Below are 27,912 nucleotides of genomic sequence, written 5' to 3'. Positions count from 1 at the left end.
ATTTTTATGTTTCCAACTATTAAATAATCCGCCTTGTGTTGTCCCCCCTCGCATTCCTAAAATTGAGTCACTATATATACACACGCACGCGCGCGCGCGTGTTTCCATTAGGACGCGCCCCCAGCCTACCTTCTTTAGCGGACGTCATGCCGTGCTGACGTCACCGCGGAGCCACGCTGCACAAGCAGTCCAAACAACTTTTCCAGAGGAGCTCCTCAGTACAACGCGTTCAGTCTGCTGCTAGAAAGCTGAGATTTAACAAAGTTGCCGAAGACGTGTTGAGGAATCAGCGGAACTACTTCATTTCGCCTTTGAGTACATAGGCTACATATATTTAAGGGTTTTTTTTCTCACTTATCAACTAGATAAGTCTAGTTTCACTTATCAACTCTTACAACTGCCGTCTTTTTGTGGGAGTTATAAGATGAGGAATCTGCGGTTGTTGTTCCTCTTCGGGCTGGCGACTGGTTTCATCAGTGAAAAAGTAAGTCGCTTGCGATTTCGCTTTCATTGAAAATATCAAAACACGTCGTTGTTTAAACCCTGAATGTTATGTGGCTCGGTGATCTTGACTTTTTGTCTTTTTTTATCCCGAGAAAATACATTAATTGACCGCTCAGATACATTTAGAAAATGCCAGCCTCCCTAAAGTTCAGTGTTCATTTTGTTCTGTTGCCAGTTCTGGTTGTGTTTTTCTTTATTCAGGCATAAAGTCTAATGTTAGGCCGTTCAGTGTGTTTGTTTTCCTAACCTAGCCTACTTTTACTAATTGGTCCACCTGGACGTTGTATGATGCCCAATATGTCTTAGAAATGAACAAGTTGAAAATAAGTTTTTTGTTTTTAAAGCATACGCTGATGATTTCTTCCAGGAAGTAACAGTATTCACATTATAGTTACAGCAAACTACGGACTGGTGTACGTGCGAGCAGTTATCCCCGGTTTACTGGTATTCACCCACAGGCTGTGTATTCAAGCTAAATTCAGACTTCCAGTTGGTGTCAAGTTCATACAGGGCCAAAGTCTGTTCAGCCGCCACCTCACAGCTTTGACATGTAAACCCGAACCTCCAGACATGGCCTGAACTACCCATCCACACAGGGCTCCTGTCAAGTTTTACAATTTGCTGGATTAAATTCTGTATCAGAAAATTATGAATAATTAACTGGGAATAAAATGCTAAGAATGACAAAATCCTGCCTGACCTGACAAGTCGGACCTGTCCTGAACTACAAAAAACTTCACTATCTTTACCGTCTGTCTGTTGTAAAGCTGGAAAACACCTGGAAATGAGAGGCTAAAGCAGAGCATTGTTTGTCACATGTGCAAAAATATCCTCATTAGATGATTTATTTCACTGAAAAAGTCTCTAACAAGAGCCAGGACACTTTGCCACCTCTCCAGAAATGCATGATATTTTATATGATTTATGGACTGTATATTGTGAGAGGAAGAAATCAGAAACCTGATCCGTCCTGCTGGATATGTGTAGCCGAGGCAGTAAACATTGGCTTAATACTGAAAGAGTTGTGAAGACATGAGAGAATTGTTTAATGTGTTTTTTTCCCACCTAAAGCCCCATGAACTTTAATCTGACAACGAAGTATTGTAAATAGATGGGAATACTATTAGTTTAACTGCTAAAACTGTACTTTTATCATATTGTAATGTATGACATACACTAGCACACACTAAATTGCTGGGCGTGACGGGTTACGTCGTATATGAAACTGAATGTAGCTGTAGAATTACTGGTTGGCCAGTCAGTCAGTCAGTGACGTTGCTCACACGTGAATGTTGTAACCGGCTTGTGAGTTTGTGAGCCGGTAGTTTTGTCCTTTTCTGGATGGATGACTCACAGTGAGTCCCACTGGGCTCGTCCAGGCAAGCATGTCGCTGCATGTGTTACACGCCCAGCCATAGGCGAGAGGAAGCGTGTGTCACCCCCTCTCTATTTATGGTTGTGTTCAAAGTGCGTCTAAAACACACAGATGGCGGAAAAACCAGATTACAATTTCAATAAAAAAAATTGTACCGATGATAATTCATGAATGTAAAAATAGTGGGTTGACATCCCAAGCTGGTATACAGTTTCATGTGCTCACAGTATTATTCACAACACATTAGTCACGGCACTGTTCTCTGTCCCGACTGTCTGATTTGCATCTGATTTGTGGCCGGACTGTTTCTTTGAGGCCTTTGTTGGTTGTACGTCTGACATCTTCAACCAGACCTCAAAAGAGTTACGAGTAAACCCTGAGGGTACTATTTCATTTTTTAGTTTTTTTTTTTACAATGGGGAAATACCAGTGTGGTTTTCACCACACATCAGTGGTGAAAGGAATCTGTCTTACACGGCTCTTTGCTCTATCACAGCAATTTTCATATTTGTAAGCCTTTTAACTGATGAAATCTGATCTTTTGCCAAACGGTGTGGACCAAGACCTTTGTAGTTTAATAATAATAATAATAATAACTTTAATTTATATAGCGCCTTTCAGGGGACCCAAGGCCGCTTTACAAGAGTAACAGTTTAGACAAAAACAGTTTAGACAAACAGTCAGAAAAACAGAACAAGTAAACTAGGGGCCGAAAGCCTTGGCGTACCAGAAGTTTAGGGTGAGCAGATACAAATAACTGCGCTACATCTCTCAGTTAAGGACATCATAACTTCCTCAAAGGGTAAAGATAAAAAGCAATATTGTGTCAATAACTCTGTCCAGGCCAACAGAGTTGTGACACAATATGGCGTCTGTTTACCCTGAGTTGATGACAGATTATTTTGCTCTGAAATATTTTACCTTCTGTGAGGCCTTTGGAGACTAACTGCTGTTAACTAAACAGACACTTTAGACGCAGAGTGTGGTCCAACCCTTTATGACTCTGGTCAAACAGACGCCCCCTCGACCACGGTGCTGCTGCTGCGATCTAGATGGTGATGACAGGTCAGCTGTGTACCTTTTGGCTGTTATGCAACCTCACCCTCTCATTATCATTGACTTCCACTTCATAGGGAAATATTTAGCTGTAATGGCTATTAATCCAGCAGTCACAAAAAAAATATGGATTTGTCCATTCCAAGTTTTAATAAAGCATTCCCCCCCAACGGACTCATTCACGCTCCCTATTGCACGCTTGTAGTGTTTTATCACTGCAACCAGGCTGTTTCCAGAAAACTGTCTTCACTTGGACAAAGCACCGGGACACCAGATGGTTATATACGGTGTGTGTGTGTGTGTGTGTGTGTGTGTGCCATGTGTTTTCCAGATGTGCGTAACCTCTGACTGACCGAGTCAAGTCTTCCAGTAAACCCTAGAGCATAACTTCTTTCTGGTGAAATGGATGGACAAAGAGATTGATAGCTGATTTTGTTTTACAGTGTCTGCGCATGTGTTTGAGAACACAGTCCATCAACAGAAAAGTATTCACCGGGGATACGTGATCGTCGCCATGTCCTGGCATTTTATTAACTAAATGATGAATTGAATTGAAAAGAAAGTTATCGATCATACCAATAAATATTAGCTGCTGCCGTGTGGGCCGGCTCATACCTCCAGAAGGGATTGGCAATGATTCAGTTCTTATTAATATGATCCTTTATAGACTTTAAGCTTAATTTTTTGAAAATAGGATCTTATCATGTTATCCTCAACACAAACCTGATTGGGAAGACAAGTTTAAAGAGTAAGTGTAATGTCTGCAGTCTGTGTTTCGTTTTGACAAGCGCAGCATCTGCTTTTGTAATCCCCGATTTAAAGACGGCAGGAACGCAAGAGCCCCCTCTGCCACTGAGACTCTGCTGTCTTCTGAAACATTATGTTCATGATTTCACGTTTGGCCTGTTTCACCACAATGTGAACACAACATCTGGCTCATCTCAGAATGATTTTTCTCTCGCCGCATCGGTAGCTTGAACAAAAAAAAAAAAATAGTCGAGCGAGCCGAACAGTTTGTCTTCAGCCGTGATCAACAGCAGTTTGATTGATCACATAAATGTGGTCCAAGCTGAATGAAGCAACTGGCATTAGTAGGTGAACATTTTACATCTGTAGCTATTCTTCTCTATGAAAGGCAAGTGTTGACACAAGAAGACTCTAGAATAGAGTTAATTTATACCTTTTTTTTACTTCTCCCAAGTGTGAATATTTATTGCACTAAAAGATCCCCTCGTGTTTCACCAACACCTGTTTTTTGTTGAAACAAACAGTCTGTCTCTATCCTAGCCTTTCCTTCCTTTCTCCCTCTCTCAGCACCTGTGTTAGTGGAAGCATAGTATACATACCAGACATAGTTCAGCCCTCAATGGGCCATATTCATCCAGTCCTGTCTGAGAGTCTGTCTCGCTGTCTCACTACCAACATCTGAGGAGCCATTCCTCTCTTTGAATTTCAGACTCATTGTCCGGTTGCTTTCCGTGTTACTCGAGTCTGCTCAAGCCGTTTGTTATATTACCATCTATATCGGCTTGTTTCATTCTGCTTCAGACGTTGAGACAAGCTGGTAAATAACTTCATTTATTTAAGTACCTCATTTATTTGGTTGCAGCCTAGTTTTTAACGTCAGACGAAGCTTTAGATGATGAGACAAGTAGTGTTTTGGTTTTCATCATTCGCCTTCTTTGTATTGTTTGGGTTAGTGGGAGGTTTTCCTAACGCTGCAATCTTATATAGGACATGTTTTTTTCCCCCCGTGTGTGTGTGTGTGGTGTGTGTGTCCACCTCCTCATATTCTTTGTGTTGCCTGAGTGGAGGAGGGAGAGATACGACAGCTTAGATCTTTGCTGTGTGTCCCTGTGAAGCATCAAAAATGACTGCCACACACATGAAATGAGCAAAAATAGAAACGTCCTCCATCTACTGTACATGCTACTTAACCCGATGGTTCAACTCGCAGTGCACACTCTGGCAGATTTGGCTAGCATAGGTCATTGGCTGTGAGAGATGTTGTGCTACTCAAAAACTGTAGCGAGGTTCACATGTTTTCGATTCGTGGAAGGAATTCTGCAAGTGTGAAAAAAGGGAGGTGTCTGTGTCTCCTCTCTCCTGCTTGGATCATAATCTGTAAATCTTTTTCTCTCTTCCAGCTCTTTGTCTCCTCGCAGACAACCTTCTCCACAACAGATGACATGTACCTAGAGGGCCAAATGTCAGGGGACCTCCCAATAGATGATGAAGATGGTGATGACGACGGCTCAGGCTCTGGATCTGGAGGCGATGGTAAGGATAGGATTTAGGGTCGTTTGGTTTGCAACATAACATTCTTAGTGTATACAGTTAAATGAAGGGTTCTCAAATACATCTTCATTTAGTAAACGTAAGGCAAAGTGTAAATGAATCATCTGGACTTTCTGTTTTTCCTTTTTCAAATCATAACTTCAACAGTCCAGGGCACTGTTTCCCAAAATCATCTACACTTACAATGGGACTGAGATGATCTTAGTCTTAAAGTGCTCAGACTTCTGTCTTCAAATTAAAATTTTACAGAAGTTTTCCTCATCTAATACTCCATCCACTCATTTACAAATGTTAGACAAATAAGCAACATTTGCACTGTCGGCACAAGTGCTTGCATATTCAGACACGGAAGCACTCGCTCACAGTGCCAGATGTTTGTCCTGAGGCGATGTGGAGTTCACCATGTGAGGTTTTATTGGAAGCGCACAGATGTCAGACACTCTCTGCCTTCATTATCGATGACTCATCTTTCTGCCAACAGTGAATAATGTCTTGAAACGTTTAGTGTGATTCCAAAATAAACTGAAATGTGGTTAGGTAAATTCCAGTAGGTTAGAAAGAACTGGTTGATTAACACCTCAAGGGCACGTTTTAACATTGCGTCTCTATGCTATTAACATATCTACAAAATGTCAACTTTGAGGATAACTGCCTTGTTTTCAGCAATCCAATGGATTTTTTTTATTGATTTATTTTATGAAGTAGGAAAATCTTCTCAAACCATAAAGTAAGCCATAGTCCTTAAATGAAGAAAAAAAAAAAGATCAATGCAAATGTTTTTATACCGAAATCAACTCTCTCTGAAGTGTGAGGATTTGTGGCGATTGTTTCTTGTGTCTCAGCTTCCAGCAACTTCACAGATACAGAGGAGATCCTCAGGAAGGTTCTCAACATCTCTCGGACCACAGTCTCCAAAGAAATGGCTCCAACTCAGCCACCGCCATCAGCAGCCTCCCCTCTCAGCCCGTCAACCACAGCAGCAGGCAGCCAGAACACATCGACCAAAGGGACGGACGCAGAGACGACAGCATTCATATTACCTAACGGGGACGACAGTGATGAGGTTAAATATTGCTTCTCCTTTTACACGAATCCTTCTCTCAAAGATAAACCGTGATTAATATACTGTTCGCTATCGAAGAGATTCAAAGAAATATTACAAATGGTGCAACTGTCAAGAAATATCTTTGGACATTGTTAACAGAATAACATCCAATTGCACTGTTTATTTCCAACATCTGTATGAACCAAAGCCCTCCCAAAAATACATCAGTACATGCAGTTATATGCATTTTGACTGATGGTGAGAGTTGTTATAGTGAGACTGCTTTTAATATTTATTTTTCTATGACATGCAATAATACAGCTTTAAGAATATATTTCCAATGTCTATTTCATGATCTATATGGTGCTATCCAGGAAGTTTTCAAAACCACATTATGCCTGAACGTTTGTTTCCGGCCATACTTTGTTATCCAGTGCATAATACATTGAATGATTGGTTCACACAGAGTACCAGCCCCAGCTCCACCACCATGCATCCCAGTGAAACTACTGCAACCACATCGGGCATAGACGTCCCTGTAATCAAGCATACCGACAAGGACAACAGTCTGGATAGGTGGGATGTCTCAACACCCAAAAACCGCGGAGATGAAGTCCTGATCGAACAGGTCGAAAATGAAATTCTGCCCGAAAATGGCCGAGGCAGAAAATATGAGATGGCCGCTCCCGAGGAGGTGACCTCTGAGAACATGTGGGAGAAGACAGAAGTGCTGGCAGGTGAGGACAGATGTGCACTAGGCTCTACTGCAGCTTTATTGTTCCCACATGTCTGGTTTAATGAGGCGATTCGTTTTTAGTTGCGGACTTATTTTCTGTGTCGAGTGCTTTTCGAACATTTTTGATTTGTGATGAATACATTTAGCCAAATATTGTGAAACATTTGCAGCAAGTATGGGACACTTGTTGTGAAAATGTATTTCAATCTTTCCTTATGCCCTCTCCAGCGGTGATAGCATGTGGAGTGGTTGGATTCCTCTGTGCAGTTTTCCTCCTCCTCCTCCTCACCTACCGTATGAAGAAGAAGGACGAAGGTAGCTACGACCTGGGAGACACCAAAGTTTCCTCAACGGCCTATCACAAAGCACCAACCAAAGAGTTCTACGCCTGAACTCACCAACAGGGACATTAAATGGAGTCTTTCTCCTCCCAATCACGTCTAAGAATGGATTTATAAACAACCGGAGATGTTCCTCTGGATGAAGTTTAAAGTCGAGCGCCTCTGTTCTTCTTCAGTGCTCCCACCATTTGGGGGGGAAAAAAAAATAATGTCCTACCTTCTTCCTCTGCTACAGTTTCACGTCTTGCTTAATGATGTTCAGTGTTTGTGACGAAAAGGTCATACGGAAAAATACATTCCTATCATTCCATTCTGGGGACGGAGTTGGACATTAAATACACATCCTAAATTTCAAGAGTATCGAAATGGATCACAACTGTTCTAGTCTAGGAGAGTAATCAACTTCAAAGTATTGAAAACACTGTGCCTGTCGACCCACATTACGTCTCTAAGCTCAACCGCACGTGGCGGGACTTGGTTCTGCGTTACGGGCAAATCGATTGGCCCATTTGGCAGAGCTACAGTCTGAACTGTCCCAGCTCGGCTTAACAACAGTGATGAAGTTTCAAAGAAACATATGAATAGCATTAACACATTTTGAATGCTGTTATTTGGAAAGGTACCACACATGGGATTAATATTAACAAGGACCTTAAAAAAATGTAAACTCCTTTTATTTGAAGTCAAAAAGACTCCGTTATCATTTTTCCTTGTTACATTTCAGTTTCTGTTCGCTTTCTTCGCTGAAGTGAAGATTTTTGTTGTTCTAAGTAATTCCTGTTTTTTCATAAGCTGTCCAGTATTGAGTGATTTTGTTACTTATCGGTACATATTTGTGTTTTCTCACAGATATTTGACATTTATAGAACTTACCAAATATAAATATGCTTTAATTGTTTTTGCCAAATTATTCTTTTGTTTTGATAAGAGATTTCCAGAAGACATTTTGTGTTATATTCATACAGTGGTAGCTTTATGTCGTGCCTCAGCCTTGCATCCAACATTAGTACCGGTCATATTTTCAGGACTATTGTATTTGATGACTGAGTGCTGCAAGCTTGTGGAGCTGGATTGCTAAACTGGAGCCAAGATTAATGACTACAGTTCAGAAACCGTAGAAGTGACCAACGTTTTTTTGAAGCGGCCAAAGCACATTCCTCTGACTGTCCACTGTATACAGCTGCAATAGCAAGTGTGAACGCAAAGGGACCGTGACAATGCACATGACGGGACTATCCCAAATCAGTAATTTATGCACAATTTACAATTCTTTTAAAATTAGTTTCAATGTAAGACAGTGTAAGCGTGTCCGATTTTAAACACTCATTTCCTAATTCTCAATCTTTACGACACCAAAGGAGCACGGGACCTTCCAGAGACGTTAGGCGCTTCTTCCAGGAGGCAGTTAACAGACCACACGGTGGTATTCCCTTTGTTAGCGCATCGTTCTAACTTGTATACAGCCTGTTAAACATATGTTAGTGAAAATATTTGGAATTTGTCATCTCTGTGATGAATTTTAACACCAGCTATCTCCTGCTTATCATTTGTCAAATACTGCTTTTCACATCAGCCTCTTACTGAAATGGGAGAACTGTTGTCTTGAAGCAGCGTTATCTGTGGCCTTACAATCTCTGTAAAAGGGTCAAATAAATGTTTTTTTTTAAACTACCGTGGTTATCAAAATGACTGGGATCCGTGGTCGATACATACAGGGAGGTGGGGGCTACTGTGGCATTAGTTGGGTACTTGAATCCTCTGTGCTTCACAAAACATTGTATATTCATTTATAGTTGCTTTGACCTTCGAGCTTACAGAACCTCAACTGGAATATTGCTGTTCCAGTTTGGTCAAAAAAAAAAAAACTTCACCCGTCGTCCATACCAACAAAGATTTCATAGAAATGTCTGACATAAACCTTACTCATAGAGGAGTAGGACAACGGGATAGCACTTAAAGATGACACACAATATCCTCCCTTCCAGGATCTCTGTAAATGTATACAGTATGTTGATACTAGTGTTTGTATTAATTTATACTTGCTTAGTCGACTATAATCCAGGTTAGAAAGCCAGTGACAAATTGGGATTGTACAGTATTTACACATGATTGAAGCCTCTTTGTGCCTACTGCTCTGTTTTGTTTTTTGATATTTGTTTTTCATATAAATGCATTTAATACATGATTAAAGAAGAATAATGAATTCTTTGTAAATATAAGGAATCTTTCATTTTAATTTCGAAGTTGAATATGAATTGACTGAAGCCTTGATTTGAACAAATAAACACTTACACTTTGTGGGGACCAACCAGAAAACAACTTGCAGATAAAATCATGACACAAGCACACGAGGTGGCCAATAGAGAATTGTCTTGCTGAAATCATGTATCTTACGTGGTTCACCACTGTATAAAAGATGTAGCTTTAATGCAAATCTAAAACTGTCTGTCAGTTATTGGGATTTGGGGATTGGTCTGAATATAAGAGCATGCGTTCCTTCTTCACTCATATGAACACACATCCACAGACAGCACAAGTGGTCTCGTGTGACGTCACAGTTTTAGTTGTCGGCCATGTTGGAGTACACACAAAGCCACTGGCATGCACGGCTGAGTCGCATAACCTATCGATCATGGTGAACTTTTGTGCTGTCTTTGGTTGTGGCAGCAGAGCTGACAGACAAGGAATCATTCTTTCGTTTGCCAGCGGTCATTACACATCACGGAAATGACACGAAGGAGCTATCCAAGCGACGTCGCGAGAAATGGCTGTCACGCATCTCTCGAGATATAAAGGAATGGAATTTGGCGTACACTAGACCCCTACAACATTTCAATACATCAGAGAGTATTATATATGCCAGGGACAATGACAACATAAATAAGTCTGCTGCATGCTGACGGTCACAATGTTAAGGATTCAGTGTTTTACGCTGAGGGGATAGCGCTCGTTCATTTTCCCACCCTGATTTTCTGAAGTTAATCATTTGACCTGCTGCCATCACAAGGGAAACACCATTTAATTTAAGAGCCATTACATTCCCTTGGAGAATGCAAAAGGAATAGAGTGGTCTCACCTACGTCACGATCTCCTTAGTTACGAGTCGTAACTAAGGAGATCGTGACGTAGGTGAGAATCAAAAGAATCAAAAGAATTCTGAATCAAACATGGATCGTTCGTAAGAGTTGTCTAAAAGTGGAAAGAAAACATCCAAAATACACATTTATTAGTTTATTCTACTAATTTGTCTCTTTACGTCTCTCCTCTCCCCCTCTCCTCTCTCCCCCTCCTCTCTCTCCTCTCTCCCCCTCCTCTCTGCTCTGTGTTCACTTCCTGTAGTTCAGTCAAAGTTTCTCTGATTTGTTGTCACATGACTGCTGGTCTCAGTCATGTAATCACCACATTTCACAAGTGAATTAAATTCTGTGTCTTGCATTATTCTAAACCCTTTATAATTATAAGTTTTCCATCACATGGTTTGTAATGCGAAAGTGCTGCAAATTGGTGTTGTGAAGTACATAGTGAACAAGGAAGCAGGAAGCTCATTAGAGTGGGTGGGTAGCTCTTAAAAGAGCCGTTGTGTGAGAGACACCTCAACTCTGCCGGACCATGAAAGCATCCAAGCACCCCGCTAGCTCTGGCGAATTTTGCTGAAATGTTGTGGTTGATGTGGACCGGCCGCAATTGAATAGCCCAAAGATGAAATTGAAATCGATGCCATCAGCCAGCTTCTCCGGGGGGAGAGGGGTGAGGCGACGGCGGATGCCTTCTTGGATGCTTTCATGGGTCCAGTTAGCCTCGTGTGTCTCTCGAAGGGGATGAATCTTGTATCGCTCCGTCGCTGACTATATAGTTTCCTTATGCTAATGAGACTGTGCTGTCGCTCGCACAGGATTGGCTGACGGCAGGGGGCGTGTCTTAACAGTACATGTGAACCAATTCATACGTCTAGTTTCATAAATCAATAAATAAACCCGTCTATCGGATTCATTTATATTTCCTTTATCATCGGAAAGTTCCTTTTTCAAATTCAGATTTTCCGAGAGTCGGCGCTGCATCTCAGCTTGCATTGCTGCAATCGTGGCCCCACCGAGGTCTGTCTGGTTGGCTTGGTTATTCTTATCCTCGTCCTCATCCTCTGCTGCTGGTGGGCTGTCATATGCATGATCCAACGTTAAACTCATATCAAGCAATGCTGAGGCTGCATCTCTGTGTTTCGCCTGTTGTACACGCTCGACACGTCTCTGGTACCGACTGCTGTCACGGGCCGATGAAGCTTCGGTAACCTTCTCATGTCCAAGTTTTAGAGACGGAGACCAGTCTGGATTATTATTTATATTTCCTTTATTAAATACTGTTCACAAACGAATTTGTAAATAAAGTCACTTACCACTTATAAAGTGATCCGCACATACTCTAGTGTACGCCAAATTCCATTCCTTTATATCTCGAGAGATGCGTGACAGCCATTTCTCGCGACGTCGCTTGGATAGCTCCTTCGTGTCATTTCCTTGATGTGTAATGACCGCTGGCAAACGAAAGAATGATTTATTGTCTCTATCAGCTCTGCTGCCACAACCAAAGACAGCACAAAAGTTCACCACCGATAGGTTATGCGACTCAGCCGTGCATGCCAGTGGCTTTGTGTGTACTCCAACATGGCCGAGAGCTAAACTGTGACGTCACACGAGACCACTCTATATTGAAGGGTCAGTAACAGGTAAAAACACGAATACATTTTGTTCATTTCCTCCCAGCCTCAAGAATCTCTTGCAAATATGGCAAAAAAACCAACCCAAACCAACCCAGCAGCATGTGAATGGAGCCAAATGGTCTGATGTTTTTCAAAATCCTGATGATGCAGAGAAGAAAACACGAATGGCAGACGTAAGAGGCTGGTGAAATACAGGAAGACACTGACAGTCATAACATTAAGTAAACATCAAATGGCTGAATGTCAACAGAACTCCGGTATATATACGTTTTAAATAAGTGTAAGAATAGTGTAAACATGTATCTGGCCCTTCTCGCATTTCAATGACTGCAGAGGAACGTAGAGGATGGAGTGTGTAAACCACAGACTTGGACATTGGCAGAGTGCTGTCACTCCTAGGAGTGAACATAAATTCGAATTATTGAATGATTAATGTTTTGGTTTAAGTGCTGTGCTTTGAGAGTCAGTAATGATTTTACCCAAACGTTCTGGGCCGATGTCTTATTCTGGGACTAATCAATGTGTGTTTTGATAATGGCCTGTAGAAGCCATTGATTGTCACATATTGTGCGCTGTAAGTAGTGGTAGTGTCAGTAAACAAATTCATAATCTGAATAGACTATTTGAAACAAATTGACGAATACAATTTTACCATACACAAGTTTGTGCGGTTTGTCATTCATAAACTGGTTTGATTTGTACAATATTTTACCGCTACAAATTTGTACAGATTGTGCTTTTATTGTGAAAACTGTCGGACCGGAACTATCAGCATGGAGAATCACGAGCACGGAAACGGTGTGTATATTCTGGTATTCTGATCAGAGCATGTTGTCAAAACTGTAATAAGTATTGTAACGTCAACTATAATTAAGGCACTAACTTAGCCCGAAGGGTTCGTGTTTTTGATATTTAATGGAGGATTCAAATCAAGTTTTATGATCGTAGTTACTCTCAGAACTCTCAGCTGGCCGTGGTCAACTCAGCAGACACTGGAATTCACGGTAAACTCATTCGAACGGAACAGATCGGGAGCGAGTGAAGGACTTTGCAAAGTTAGCAGAGGGATTAACGTGAGACAATATCCGGTTTTCAAAATAAGATATCAACTAAGCGGGAAAGATTTACGTGAGACAACATCCGGTTTCCATAATAAAATGTCAACTAAGCATATATACAAATTTCATTATGTGGAAATAAGATTAAATTATTTATATTTACATTAAGTATAAAACATGTTACCTGCATCTCGTGAGTTAATGGGAAAATACAACTAAATTGTGGATGAAGTGTCTTTATTCTTTGATTTGAGGGTTGCTGGAAAGATAATTAAATTACTAATATCTGACTGACTGGTATGTATGTGTTCAGGACATTTCTGACCACATCCATGTGGCACATGTGGAGTCAAAGATGTCCTGAACACATATACATCAGTCATTGTATGGAAAAATTGTCAAGAATATTTTCATCGAACCGTAAACATTTCAGAAATTAGCTATTTGAAGGTGCAATTTCAGTTCACAGTTTGTACTTCATAAAATATCTTAATTGGTACAGTTAACATGTTTGATTTTTGGTTGGATGTGGTCAGAAATGTTCTGAACACATACATATCAGTAAGCCATAGGGGTGTAACGGTCCGCGTATTCGTATTGAACCGTTCGGTACGAGGCTCACGGTTCGGTACGCATGACGAACCGAATACGTTTGAATAAAAAAATATTTTTTTATTTAACCAGGTAGTCCTATTGAGATTAAAAATCTCTTTTGCAAGATGTAAGTAACAATACAAGATGTAAGCAAGATGTAAGTAACAATACTACACAACATTAAGGAGCAGTTTTTGTTTTTTATGCTTATGTGTTGCTAAGAAGACACTCCAGAAGATGGGTCACTCAGGTATAGTTCCATCATTGTTCAAAGTCAAAGAATGACTTCATGATGTTAGTTGTAATGAATAAATATATTTTAAAATCAAGTACATTTCTCTGGCATTTATAGTTTTCTACTGTACCGAAACGTACCGAACCGTGGCTCCACTGTATCGTACCGACCCCAACCGTGAATTTTGTGAACCGTTACACCCCTAGTAAGCCAGATATTATCAATTTCATTATCTTTCCAGCAACCCTCAAATCAAAGAATAAAGACACAATTTAGTTATATTTTCCAATTAACCCACGAGATGCAGGTAACATGTTTTATACTTAATGTTAATGTAATTAATTTAATCTTATTTCCACAAATGCAATTTGTATATACGCTTAGTTGACATTCTATTTTGGAAACCGGATGTTGTCTCACGTTAATCTTTCCACTAACTTTGCAAAGTCCTTCGCTCGCTCCCGATCTGTGCCGTTTGAATGCGTTTACCGTGAATTTCAGCATATAGGCGCACTAACATGTAAGTGTCTGCTGAGGTTACTGCGGTTATATGTTACTGCTACAAATGTGTACAGATTGTGAAAGCCGTCGGACCGGAACTAACAGCACGGAGAATCACGAGCACGGAAACGGTGTGTATATTCTGGTATTGTGATCAGAACAGGCTCCTCTCAAAACTAATAAGTATTATAACAATATAATAAAGGCACTAACTTCACCCGAAGGGTTCGTGTTTGTGATATTTAATGTAGGTTTTAAATCCAGTTCTATGATCGTAGTTCCTCTCCATCCTCAGCTCGTCTGTATGAAGATCTGATTCTCTGAACGTCAACAGTTTCTGATAAAAGAGGAAGCTGAAGCTGACTTTGTTGAAACAGTACAACTTTGGTGGTGTATTTGAGTGGATAGCTCAACCACTGACGTTAAAGTTCAAGCTGTAACGTTGACATTAGATACTCTGCTCTCAGTGCTACAAACATGTTCTTGTTGTCAGTGCCAAAAATCACCCAATAGTGATGTAACTATGCTGCAGTATTAAATAGTCTAATTTAGAGTGAACTCTGCGATTACACAGCATTAAATTGTCGGTGGTTGGTATAGATTGGTAATACTGAGCTAGTTCTACTTTGGAAAGTACAACTTGGTTGATTAACTTAAAAACTGCAGATAACACAACCACACCAGATTAGTGATACTGTAGTATCTGTTGTAGAACTTGTTGGATCAATCAATGACTGGCTGCTTGTTCCAGTGAATTCCCCTGTAATGTAGCTGTTAATCACATAGATGTTTTTCTTTCTGCAGATGGCTCAGGAAGGTGGACCACCCTTCCTCCTCTCCCTCTTCATGTGTCTCCTCATGCTGTCATCTCTGTGTGGCTGTCTCCCTCGCTCTCCTGGGTCCATAAGGTCAATGGCTGCAGCTGGGCATGTATCCAATCATACCGCAAGGAAAGGTAACCAATACCCTCCTATACCTTCAGACACCCACTGTCTTGAGGCAACAGAAGAGAGAATACCTGGCTAAGGATGTGAATGGCCTTTACGAATTGAAAAACAGTTGAACAGGAACCCAATGTTCAACAGAAACACCTATCCTGTGATTCTCTCTTTAGGGACCTATTAAACAACGCCCACATACAAGTCAATTTATTGCAGATTGATATGCAGTGTACACTCAGTCATTGTGCTCAGTTTGATTACAGCTGACGTACACTATGTAAATTAGTCACCGTAGGTTGTAATTGCTTCCTTGACCTGTTATTTATACTTTGTGTTTTGGGACAGGTCTTTGTACATAAGCCATCGTACAAAAATATTCATAACATAGTGGCCTGGCTGTATATCTAATTCCTCATTTACTGTATTCACTCAAGTGACAAAGACAATGTATTTACTCATTTTAATGTTTTGCTACAAGGGTAAAAGACAAAAAAAGAAGATTTGGATACAAACCCTGAGTTCCTTTTTTGAGTGTTTCTGTGTGGTGTGTGTGAATCCAGTCTCAACAATGGCTGCAGAGGTCGCAGGCTACGCTGATGTGGCCAAACAGATCATTGACCTGGCTGTGTTTGGAGCTGCCCAGAACCGCTCTCACAGCCGGCTGGCCGACTTCACCGACACCATCGGGAACCGTGTGAGTGGCTCACACGACCTGGAGATGGCTATCAAATACATGTACAATGCTATGGCACAGGATGGGTTGGACGTACATTTAGGTGAGTATGCCTTGTTATCTGTCTCGCTTAGATGCAAGACATGATAATTGTGCAATGAGGATATTCTTTTCACAAATTAAGGGATGCTGCAGTGTTTTGGTTTTTGTGTCCTTTGTCCACCTTTTCTTCTCCAGAGCCAGTCAAAATCCCACATTGGGTGAGAGGGAAGGAGAGTGCAGAAATGATTGCACCCAGAGTCAAAAGTCTGGCTATACTGGGACTGGGCAGCAGTGTAGGGACACCACCTGAGGGTAAAGACCATACTATATATAAAATAAATTGTAATGCTTGTCGTCCACCTCCTTTTAACTCCTCCATGTCTTGCTCTTATCTCTCAAGGTATCGAGGCAGAGGTGTTGGTGGTTCAGTCTTTTGAGGAGCTGAAGAATAGAGCCAGCGAGGCCACAGCGAGGATTGTGGTCTTTAACCAACCATTTGTTAGCTACGGGGAGACGGTGGCTTACCGCGCTTATGGCGCCTCTGAAGCAGCCAAAGTGGGAGCTGTGGCCACACTCATTCGATCTATTACGCCATTCTCTATTAACAGGTATCCATCCATCAATCCATCCAGAAAAAGTCTGAAAATGTCTCTGGTGTAATGAGTGTTTAATCAAAAGATCCATTCGTCGTTTGTTTCTAGTCCCCACACAGGTTTGCAGGACTACCAAGATGGAGTGAAGCGCATCCCTTCAGCCTGTATCACTGTGGAGGATGCTGAGCTAATGTGGCGTATGGCACAGAGAGGGCAGAGGATCGTGGTCAGACTCTCAATGGGAGCCAAGACTCTGCCAGATGCTGACTCCTTCAACACAGTGGCTGAGATAACAGGCTGGCAACACCCTGAGCAGGTAGACCGCATGCCCCCATCACAGACACATGCCTGTCTGATTCATCTACCTCTGTTTCTTATCATGCAACAGTCTCTCTCCAGTCTTTTAGTGTTAGGGCAATTCTTTTTAGGGTTGGACTTTCAAATTAATTGTATGGGAAACAGTTGTCCTGGAAACAGTTATTATTGAGTTCGTGTTTTTCTTTCTTAATTAGTCATTCTCTCTTTTTTCCTCGGTTGGGTGGGACAAGGAAATAATCGTGTACCTCTTTTAGCCGACTCCACAGTTTTATGTTTGTGTGATCTAATCTTTCCAAAGAAGTGCTGAGGCTCTCAGAAATATCCCTTTCCGTTAGTCTGTATAATTATATTCATGTGGAAAGACAGCATTGTGTAAACGAAATATGAATCTGTTAATTATGATTTTTGGATTGTTTTGAAAAGAAAAGTAAAAATAGAAGATTTCAACTGATTTAGAAAATTCCCAAGAAATGTCTCCACCTTGGCTTCCTATTTTCATTAATGCCCAAACTCTGACCATATGACATTTGTTAAATACATTACAATAAGCCAGTACAATAAAACTGATTCCAGCGTGCAGTGCACAGAGCAAACACATCACCTGACCCAACTTGCAGTTATGCAGTGCAGTGTCACACGATGTCACACACAGGTCCTCAGCACACGTGTGGGTATGGACCTAGACACGTTTCGCAGGTAGGACCTGACAAACAGACAAGGTGCTGCTAATCTCCAAATGCATGCCACTCCGTTTGTCGAAGAGGCCGTATGATACCATATACCCACTAATGTTTCTGTCATTGAGTGGGCAGGGCTGAAACAGTGCAGTGGGTTCAGGCTACCAGATGTGGCATGATGAGCACAGGCACACGGTGCACATGTTACAGATGTGGATACACAGTTAGAACTAGAGGGGGAGATTTAACTTTGAGCAGGGCCAACACTTCCTGTCCACAGGGAGAGACCCCCAGTCTGGTTGAACTAGCATGTCCTAGTTGAAAACTTGATCCGCACCGTTTTATTAAGATGAGTGGTACAACCTGTGGGAAACGTACTGTAGCAAGAAAGTGACGGAGAAGCTTCTTGTCAGACTTGACCAAAAATGATTTAACATTTTCCATTTCCTGAGTGGAATTTCCACAGTGTTCTTTGTGAATCATGGCTGTATATAGGGGGAGGTTGCCTTGAGTGTGGGCGTTCGTATTGTTGTTCAGGAAGTGTGTGTATTGCATTTGGGACAGAGGCGTTCTGTAATATCGGACAAGATATGTTGTGTTGTTTGATGTAGGTAGATGGCGTTTGCATTGGGAAATTCCCCGGAGTGTGTGTGTGTGTGTGTGTGTGTGTGTCAGCCTTTACTCTCTCACAGCTCCCTCTGGAGCCTGCAAATACATCACATCCAAACATTATTGTCCAAGATGGCCAAACACAAGATTAGTTTGTATGGTACTGTGTCCAATATGTTTCAGCAGTTCCCAGTGCATGTTATTTAAGTGAACGATGTTCTTCTTTACAACAACAGCCTCTTTGGTTTAATTTGTGGAGGAGCCAACTGAATAATTAGCAAGGAGACTCGGATTAGAGGAACACCGCAGGCGTAAACTGTGTTACTATTCTGATCTGGGAACCAACGTTCGGTCGCTCATTATAGAAAAGGGAAGTGAAACGCATGACATGGTTGACATCATTTCTCTGTGACTTTGTGCTGTAGCAGCAGTTGTGGTTGGTGTGTGTCTGTACATGTGCCCACATTCATAGATAGATGTACATTTGAGGTACAGTGAGTCATTTCTGCAGTTTAGCCTTTCAGAGCCACTCAGAGTGGATGAGTTGCTCGGATTTTTTTCCACCCACTCGACTTCTACATCTTCCGTTCTTTTTTTGTTTTGTTTTTTAATGAAAATGTTACCTTTTTAAATCTACCATGTCCTGGTGTAGGCTTTCTGTTGATAGTTACGGCTAAAATGCAAATCATGTTGCTTGACAGTGGTCGGGACGCGTAACGATCATAAATATCAGTGTGCGTTGGGTAAGAAAACGTTTGGTTTTATTCCCATCTAAACTACATGTCACTGAACCACATCTAGACATCCTTTACATCCTTTGTTGATCTCTCATGATTTAAACATGTAAACTACAACATGCTGAGTTGTCCCCACTGTCAACACATTGTAAAAAGACGAGTCAGGTGGCTCTCAGTAGAAAGAGGGACAGCGTAATAATACAAAGTGAACAGGGTCAACCAATGTAACAATTACACTACAACAGAGAAATAACCAAAGTTGTTTTTTATGAGTTTCAACGTAAATGAATCCTGATGAACCTGATATTTCAACACTGCAGGTGGTCTGCACAGTGTGTTCATTGTAAAATCCCTGATGCATGCTGTAACCTGGGATAAACCCAGACATGGAGAAACCCAGCATGTTTGTGGAAATTGATGTAGAGGTGGATATTTCTGGTTTTGCAAGACCACTTCAGTGGATCTTGCACACAGCACCATACCTATGTGTCTTATATTCCCAGCTGATGTATTCCTACGTCATGCTAAAAGTATTTAGGTGTGTAGACTACACATTTCACAAATGTTAATACGATTGTTGTTTTTAATAAACAATCCAATTGCTTTAATTATGTAAAACAAATAATCTAAATGAGGATTTCTGATATATAAGAAGAGACACATTTACTGGAATGTGGCCTTTGGGTCTTTCTCCTGACTATGCTTGGCAGAAATGTTTTGTAACCTGGAACATAAGGTCGGGATCATTCTACTGACGGGAATCCCACTCCTTACAATTCCTGGAAACGGCGATAACACTCTGAACTGTGTACTTTTGTTTCTTTGTTTTCCTGTTTTTATAAGTTTGTCTGTCCTTGCTGATATTTTTTTATTATTATAGATACTGAGTCACATTTGATGCATATTGTGTTTGTGTGCGGCGAGACACGGGGTCAGAGAGCGTTATCTGATCCTATTCTCTCACACTTCACGCTCCAGATCAGACAAATGCTCAAGTTGCACGGAAACGCACCCAACAAAAGTGTCCCACCACAGTCTCTAATATCTACGTTTGTGTCTCTTTATCTGTCCTATCCGCTAGGTCGTCTTACTGAGCGGCCATTTGGACAGTTGGGATGTGGGCCAAGGCGCCATGGATGACGGAGGTGGAGCCATGATTTCCTGGGAGGCCCTGTCACTCATCAAAGACTTGGGTAATACAGACACATACATACCGTGTATACACACACGTATACAGTTTATGACGCCGCACAGATGAACTTCCTCAGCAAGACACATTTACATGCAGTAGAAATGGGTAAAGAGTATACAGACAGCAGCAAGCTTACACAAGCTCAAAAACAAACAATGTCAAGTCAATTATTGACTTAATTATTTAGCTTTATGTAACCCGTTTACTTTACTGAGAAAAACAATCTTTTTATATCTTTTTATATATATGGGAAACGGGCTCTGATAAACAGTACAGTACTGTTGTGGACAGAATAATGCACCTGAATAAGCCTACAGTGCTAGGTTCATCCAACTAAGAGCACCAGGTCCGGGGATACAGTTGTAGTCAGGAATACAGTAAACTTTAGTGTTACAAGTTGTAAAGATCATTGTCATCACTATACATGACAGTTGTGTCATTTGTTAATAGGAGCTGTAATCTCTCTCTTTCTGTTCATCTTTGTTTTGTAGTTTTATTTGAGTCTTTGTGTGTTTCCAGGTTTGCGTCCGAGGAGAACTTTGCGGACTGTGCTGTGGACCGCTGAAGAGCAAGGTGGAGTCGGAGCGCTTCAGTACTACAATCGACACAAGGTACTGTCCTGCTAGTAAGACGCTAGAAGGGTCAGACCACACTGTCAGCGTATATAGTATAGCAGTGTAGAAATGTACTTCCAGTGATCTGGACAGACTTTTTGTTTGTGCAAAGGATCTGAATAGCAAATCAGCTTGCTTAGAGCTTTGATGGCCTACCAGCCCACGGCCCATAATAAAATACACTCCCCATGGACTGTCTAGTTCTTACAACATAGGAACGTACAATGCCTCAGTCAGTCAAGGCAGCTGTACCAGCAACTCCTAGTGGTTAGTATGTGTGTATGACTCACCTCCTTGTATGAAGAGTGGCTCACAGTTTCCATGGACTGAAGCTTGTATTGTTTTCAATCAAACAACTTGTTTGGATGATTGTTTTTTTGTCTGTCCATGCTCTCTCTTGGCCTTTCACATCTCCTATCTGCGCTGTCTTTTCTCTTCTTCCTCTCCACACCCAGGTGAACATGTCCAACTTTGACCTGGTCATGGAGTCTGATTTGGGGACATTTGCCCCGGTGGCTCTGCAGTTTACTGGCAGTGATGCAGCACGAAAGGTAGGATTCAAAAAAACAAAACAACGCACTGTCACACAATTACCAGTATTTATTCAGGCTTGCATATAAAAGTCTGAAGTCTACAAAGCACAGACTCTACAAGGTGGCGTCAGTCCAGAGAATGTGCTGTATTTCCTCCATCTACTCCTTACTTCACATTACACCTACATTCAGACCATTGCTTCCTAGATTGGACATTTTAATCTCATCACAACATTTAACCGAAGTAACCTACGGTCTCTGTTGAGCATTTAAATCACATTTAAAAGCATAAAATCCATGCTTATCCACATAAAATATACATTCTGAGGTTGTGACACTGAATGTTTACCATGTGGTTATAGCCTGGTGTCTGAATTACAAAGGCCCTGTAATGCAACAATAAGACAATGCATTTTGGAATTACAATACTTTAAACAATGTTGAGCCATGTTTAAAAAACGCTGGCATATTAACAGACTGTGTGATGAGCTGAGAAGCGACTAGACTGTGTCTGGATCAACAGGTCATGGCAGAGGTGGTCAAACTGTTGGCTCCCATTAATACGACCAAACTGGAGGCACACGGAGAAGGGACGGACATCTCCCCGTTGATGCAGGCAGGAGTACCAGGTCGGTCGAATCAATGGTCTTCTCTGTCTGTCTGCAACGAGCAACACATGTCCATGACGGGACAATTGAGCAAAGTGAGACACTTGAAATAGGAAGGAACTCATCATTAGTAACCTTATGTCCGTGGTTCTGGTGTTAATACCTTCTCGTTTTTGTGTGAAAGGGCCGTGTAAACAGAATCACATCCTCATTTTGATGAACTATGAACATAATACTGTGGAGAATGGAGAAGTGGGGGCAGATATCCACTTTATGTGGAATTTCATCAAAATCAGAATTGAAACATACTTCTAGTTCAGCAGTAAGGTGAGCGACTGAATGAAGCCATAACATCATAGTTACATTTTCACAGTCACCAAGTTACCCTTTAAGCTACACTTAAAGGGTAACTTTGGTTTATTTCACTTCGACACTGTTTGGAAGAGGGCCCTGAGAATTGGACCTATTGTACACATTATAGGTCTGTAAACACAAGAAACACCACTAAATATCTGAACTAAATGCTACTACTACTCCTACATAAATAATTCAATCGAAATAACGGCACATAATCAGTATAACAGAAATTAGTTTTATTACAACACGTCCACTGAAGCTGTATGTTTTCATATTTTTTCAGATAAAAAAAAGACACCTCCATACGTAGATGGTTGAACAATGAAAACAGTACGATAGGACCCAGCTTGAGGCTGCTGACAGTTTTCTAGTCAACAAGGAAATTACAGTTTTCATGCTGGCCTGCTCCGCAGTCATTCTCACACATATTACCAGTAGCTTCACACAATAAATGAGTGTGACTTTTTTTTCTCACTTTTAGTTCCCGTTTCTTCTACATGTTCGACATGATGTATACTGTAAATGAACCAACTTGTTACTGTAGAAGAAGCTTGCAGAGCTGAAACTGGACCTTCCTGTCAAATGATTTACTTTCCATCTACTGGCCAGTATTGTTATCAACCCAAGTATCCTTTTCTGTTAAATATCAAAGACTTCACTGATGTCTTCACCTGTTCCACTATTAATGTTAAGGTACCATCCCTTGTTTAGCAGTGACGACAAGAAACTGCACCAAGCCATAGAAGTTTGCCTCATTTTTAAACGGTTATCTGCTCTTTCTATCTTTTACGTAGTCCAAACATCTTCTCCATAACTCTTTATAGTTTTAGTAGAAGTGAAATTGCACTGTAGTCAGAAAGACAATGTGGTATAACTTGTGGAAGAGGAACTGAAGACATAAAAGAACACAAAAATATTCCAACGTTCAGCCAAGCGGTCCACAAACGCATCCCCAACAACTCAACAGGATAATTAGTTGCCTAAAGATGTTCAGTTGTCTTAATATTAAACAACTCCAATCGAGCCGCTGACAACTTGGTGCCTTCCTCAAGTTTTCAGAAGTTAATTGTTCCATTTAATAATCTGTCATTCACTAACTCCTCTCCATGAAGAGATTTGTGGGTAAGAAAGAAAATAACAGCTGTTAACCCGACGGTGACAGTTGAATCCTCTGGTTCATGAAGCACCAGCTACGTTATGAAGGCCCTTCGTCCTCGTCTGTAAGGCTGAGTCGAGGTCTCTTGGATGGTCTCTTTACTATAGTTGGTTGCAGTAACAGGAGTGGACTGTCCAAGGGGAAGGTGAGGGTGCACATGCCACAATCTCTGCTAGGCACTCTCGCCTGGGTAGCTTCAATGCACCGACAAAGAAATCAGTAATTCTGTCAGTCGAGCACACTTACCCTTACTGTAAGTAAAAGCTGAAGAAAATTGAATGTACAACTCGATATGTCAGACTACAAACCTGTACTTCGAAAGCGATTCTGCAGAGTTTTCCTGGATAGCTGTGTGCCGACTGATCTTCTCCCTGGAGGGTCAGTCAGAGCTTCCATTGATGGCTGTGTGCCGACTGATATGTTCTCTGGGGGGTCAGTCTGGGACGCCACGTGTCTTACAGCAGGCAAAATTCGACAGGAACTGTCCACTGTGCCCTAAACAGCAACACAGGGAACAGCGACCTTTATGCATCAATCCTCACAAATATTTTAAACAACTTTTTTCTTTAACATGGCTTCTAAAACCATAAAATAAGATAATCCTTTATTAGTCCCGCAGTGGGGGAATTCACAGGATCACAGCAGCAAAGTGGATAGTGCACACAAGACGGTATATTCTTTATTTCAATCGTCATGTACAGGTACATACATGCAATTTGACCTCTGCATTTAAGCCCATTCTTAGCATTTAGGGGCAGTGAGCTGCTGTAAAGCACGCGGGGAGCAACTTGGAGTTCAGTTTCTCGCTCAATGACACTTTTGGATTGAACCGCCAACCTCGTTAAAGGATGTAAATTGATGTTATTAACAACAAATGACATGAAAAGACCCAAGTCAACAAAGTGTCTCCCATCCTGTCTCCCATCCCCGAGCACAACAGATAAATCAGTCACAAATATTTAGCTTCATTAAACCCGGCCTACAAAAAAATACATCATCCTATTGGTTCCCTCAAGAAAAAGCAGAATTTTTTGAATATTGTAGATAATGAGCTCTTTGGCAAACAAACATTAATGATACTTAAAATTGTATGATTTTTGAAGCGTAATTCCAGCATAGCTTCCTCCCAAATCCTCCCAGAACAGACACCTGGTCTGTATGGGAGAATGACCCCGACATCTCGGAGACATTCACTTAATTGCTTCTCTTTCGGCCTGGCTAACAAAAGCTCTACTATTTGCTCCAAGGTACATCAGCAAGTATGAAATTACTTTGTAGTAATTTCAAAAGCATTGAATTGAAAAAAAAAAAATACATTTACGGCAGCACTTGTCGTGAAACCAAGTCATTGGCACTGCTGTTAGGAAGCGGTCCATGAGGTGGAACAGCAGCGGCATCCCACTCCATGGATCGGGATCGCTGAACCACAGAGCCACACCATCGGCCACTTTTAGAGCTAGAGTATAAAAACCACATCGGAGTGGACAGAAAACGACGTTAGACTGACTCATTAAACGAGTGATTGGTCTTATAACATCTAATCCCCCTCCTGAAATCAAATGATGATGGAAACTAATTGTAAAGAGTTGACCAGAGAGGCTTGTATCGTATTTGATGTCCTTATTTTCACGTGTTCTGGGTGTTGGTGTTACTCACCTGTGTGACCACTGTCGCGGGGTTAGGGACAGCATCGAGATTGAGGTGAAGCTGCTTTTTGAATCCCATCTCCACCTCTGCATAGTTGGAGAAGCACTCGCGCGTAAAGTGGAGGTTGCACACGTAAACAGGAGCGGAGGGTGTGTCGCCCCGTCCCATTGCGTGCAGCCAGCGGTGTGCCGTCTCTCTGCTGGTCGGCAAAGAGTGCAACCCCTCCGTGCTTCTACACTCGGGATACGCGCATTTTCGACCCATGTGTGACAGCTCGATTCAAGGCAGTCTAGATATACGGGATAAGCTAGCCAAGCTAAAAACAAACTCACTTCAACTTGTTTCATTGGTGCGTGGATAGCCAGTCGTTTTTGCTTTAACGTCACCTACTGGTCTGGAGTGTGAAATGTTAGATTTGCGATAAAAACAAAAATCTTTGACAACACAGTAAAACAAAAATCCAATTCAAGGTCCACTCATCAGCCTTTTCTGGTGCTTTCAGCCATATAACATGATCTTCCTCATGGTGCCTGGTTATCTGTTATTTAGCTCTGTATCTGTTATATCTGTGGCACTTATTCTCCATGTGGGGTTAAGATCAAACTGACCATAGAAATAGTAGCTTCACAAGACAATCCCAAAGCTCCCCCAGCAAACAATAGTAAAATTGAACCATGAGGCCAGATGCTATGATCAATGCTTTCTAGAAAAACGTTTTATTGAAACAAAGACTTCTTTCTTCTCTCAGTATTTGGTTATTTTCCACATGCTAGGCCAACAGCTTTAATGAGTTGTAATATAAAGGAATTTAACCACTCCTTGTATTCGCCAGACCCATGTTCCCCTTCCACAGTAATGTCCTGGAGAATTACACCAGATGCAATAATGTTTCTGTTCACATATACAATGTAATGACTTTGAGTGCAGGATTGTTTGAACAGTTTTGATTTTTATTGTATTTTCTCCATCTTTTTCTCCATCCCTCCTTCAGGCGCTAGCCTCCATGTGGCAGACAGTCGGTACTTCTGGTTCCATCACAGTGAAGGTGATACCATGTCGGTTCAAGACCCTCGAGACATGAACCTCTGCTCGGCATTGTGGGCCGTGGTTGCCTATGTCGTGGCAGACCTGCAGGACATGTTGCCCAGGTAGCCAGTTAGCACACAGAATGCTGAGTGAACAGGAAAACGGGATGATCACTTTTAATTCCAAAGCAGTCAAATCCAACTTTTCTTTTTAAATAAAAACTTGAGATTGAATGGCCGGATTTAAGAAATCATTGTTTACATATTGAAAGTGAATAGTCCTTGGATAAGAAATCTTTTAGATGAATAATAGTAAATTAAACATGAATCAATTTTAAAATAAAAGTAAAACATGGTAATAGTAATCAGAAAAATATTTTTTGTTTTTAAATAAAGACCCAATAGATGTAGCTCAGGGCTGTCTCATGACTATCTTGAATGTAAAGCAAACTAAAGTTCGGTCCGGACCAACGATGGGGCATTTAAAGGTTTGAAAACCCAAAACAACACAATACATGCTCATATGATAATCATATTTAATGATTTTTTTTTTTTACCAGAGAAGAGCATTTATGCTTAGAACGGGAGCGAAATGTCCTCTTTTTCTTGTAAAAATCTTATTTTTAAATGCTGGTACACTGAACGAGAATAAAGGACTTGCTCAGTTACTCTATTCGTCTTTATGCCGAAATATAATTCACTGCAAAATCAAACAAGCAATACCAATGAGCTCGTGTGTGTGTGTGTGTGTGTGTGTGTGTGTGTGTGTGTGTGTGTGTGTGTGTGTGTGTGTGTGTGTGTGTGTGTGTGTGTGTGTGTGTGTGTGTGTGTGTGTGTGTGTGTGTGTGTGTGTGTGTGTGTGTGTGTTGAGAAATAGTGGAGCTGTCCGAATTCCCAATGTCAGTTTCCATTGTTGAATAGAAGAACAACCTCATCTTTCAAACTTTTATTTCTTGTAATCTATTTTCGTGTGTTTCTTTGATTGTTGTGGTAGAGGTCTGAAATAGTGTAATTCCTGCCTTCATCCTGCTTAACTGAGGACATTTTTTACAGGATGTTCTGTAAGATTTTACACTTAAAGAATAATTGCATTGTTGAAAATAATCAATAAAGTATCAATGATTACTTTACACTGTCACTCCCATCTGGTCTTCTGCTGTAATAGTTTGAATGTTGCTGATCATGTAGCTTATGTGACGGAAGAAAGAGGAAGATGATGACAAATGAGACATACGCATCTACTCCATGGAACGGAGAAAGAGAGGAAAGAGGAACACAGGAGGTGAAGAAAAGAGCAGCGATCACACAGATGAGGACAGGAAGTAAAGAGTCATTTTGGGGCGCCATGCTGACCAATGCAGCAAAAACAAACACACACAGACACAGCTGGGATCTCTACCCACTGAACTGATAAGTCGGCACCCCGAGGGGTGATGTCAGGGTGACTCAGTCAGTCAATGCAGATGAAGTCGTTTTTGAAGCACAGATGTGTGTGAGCAGGATCACGTCTGTGTTGAAACAAGCCTGTGTCTGTCGAGCTCTTCTCGTGTGTCAGTAATGCTGATTCACACACAGACGGTAATGTTCGTGAAGAAACACAGTCTGTGGATGTTTAACACTCTGAGTCACACACATGCACCACCGACACAATCTATGGCGACAAGGCATCGCAACCCAATTCTCAAAAGGCCTTATGTAGAAATCCTGAGAAGACCGAATTAAGTAAATGAACG

General features: G+C 41.3%; 3 protein-coding genes across 4 annotated transcripts; 2 read left to right on the top strand and 1 right to left on the bottom strand.

The window, feature by feature from the left end:
- The first annotated feature begins 224 nt into the window (after positions 1 to 224).
- On the top strand, positions 225 to 9,563 carry LOC306782592 (uncharacterized protein). Its single transcript, XM_079276027.1, has 5 exons — positions 225 to 484; positions 5,083 to 5,215; positions 6,076 to 6,296; positions 6,745 to 7,015; positions 7,243 to 9,563. Exons 1-5 carry the CDS (start codon positions 425 to 427, stop codon positions 7,404 to 7,406), a joined length of 849 nt encoding a protein of 282 aa, XP_079132153.1. The 5' UTR covers positions 225 to 424; the 3' UTR covers positions 7,407 to 9,563.
- A 4,882-nt stretch (positions 9,564 to 14,445) lies between these two features.
- LOC306781823 (carboxypeptidase Q-like) lies at positions 14,446 to 27,298 on the top strand. Its single transcript, XM_079274863.1, has 11 exons — positions 14,446 to 14,588; positions 15,262 to 15,412; positions 15,959 to 16,174; positions 16,309 to 16,425; positions 16,514 to 16,721; positions 16,815 to 17,022; positions 20,129 to 20,240; positions 20,759 to 20,850; positions 21,309 to 21,404; positions 21,910 to 22,015; positions 26,146 to 27,298. Exons 2-11 carry the CDS (start codon positions 15,262 to 15,264, stop codon positions 26,304 to 26,306), a joined length of 1,467 nt encoding a protein of 488 aa, XP_079130989.1. The 5' UTR covers positions 14,446 to 14,588; the 3' UTR covers positions 26,307 to 27,298.
- LOC306781824 (uncharacterized protein) lies at positions 22,613 to 25,434 on the bottom strand. 2 transcript variants are annotated; one of them, XR_013772235.1, is made up of 3 exons: positions 24,823 to 24,929; positions 23,816 to 24,002; positions 22,613 to 23,701 (listed from the first exon to the last, which is right to left on the bottom strand). XR_013772235.1 is itself a non-coding variant. In XM_079274864.1 (3 exons), the coding sequence occupies exons 1-3, from the start codon at positions 25,416 to 25,418 to the stop codon at positions 23,547 to 23,549; spliced, it is 597 nt and encodes a 198-aa protein (XP_079130990.1). In that variant the 5' UTR covers positions 25,419 to 25,434; the 3' UTR covers positions 22,613 to 23,546. The 2 variants fall into 2 exon arrangements, 1 of the variants encoding a protein (XP_079130990.1); XM_079274864.1 differs by lacking the exon at positions 24,823 to 24,929 and adding an exon at positions 25,164 to 25,434.
- Positions 27,299 to 27,912: the final 614 nt, after the last annotated feature.

This window comes from Melanostigma gelatinosum, assembly GCF_949748355.1.
Source record: "Melanostigma gelatinosum genome assembly, chromosome: 9".
Taxonomy (NCBI): Eukaryota; Metazoa; Chordata; class Actinopteri; order Perciformes; family Zoarcidae; genus Melanostigma; species Melanostigma gelatinosum.
Note: the sequence above shows the minus strand (reverse complement) of the source record. Positions and strands in the feature narration are given on the sequence as shown.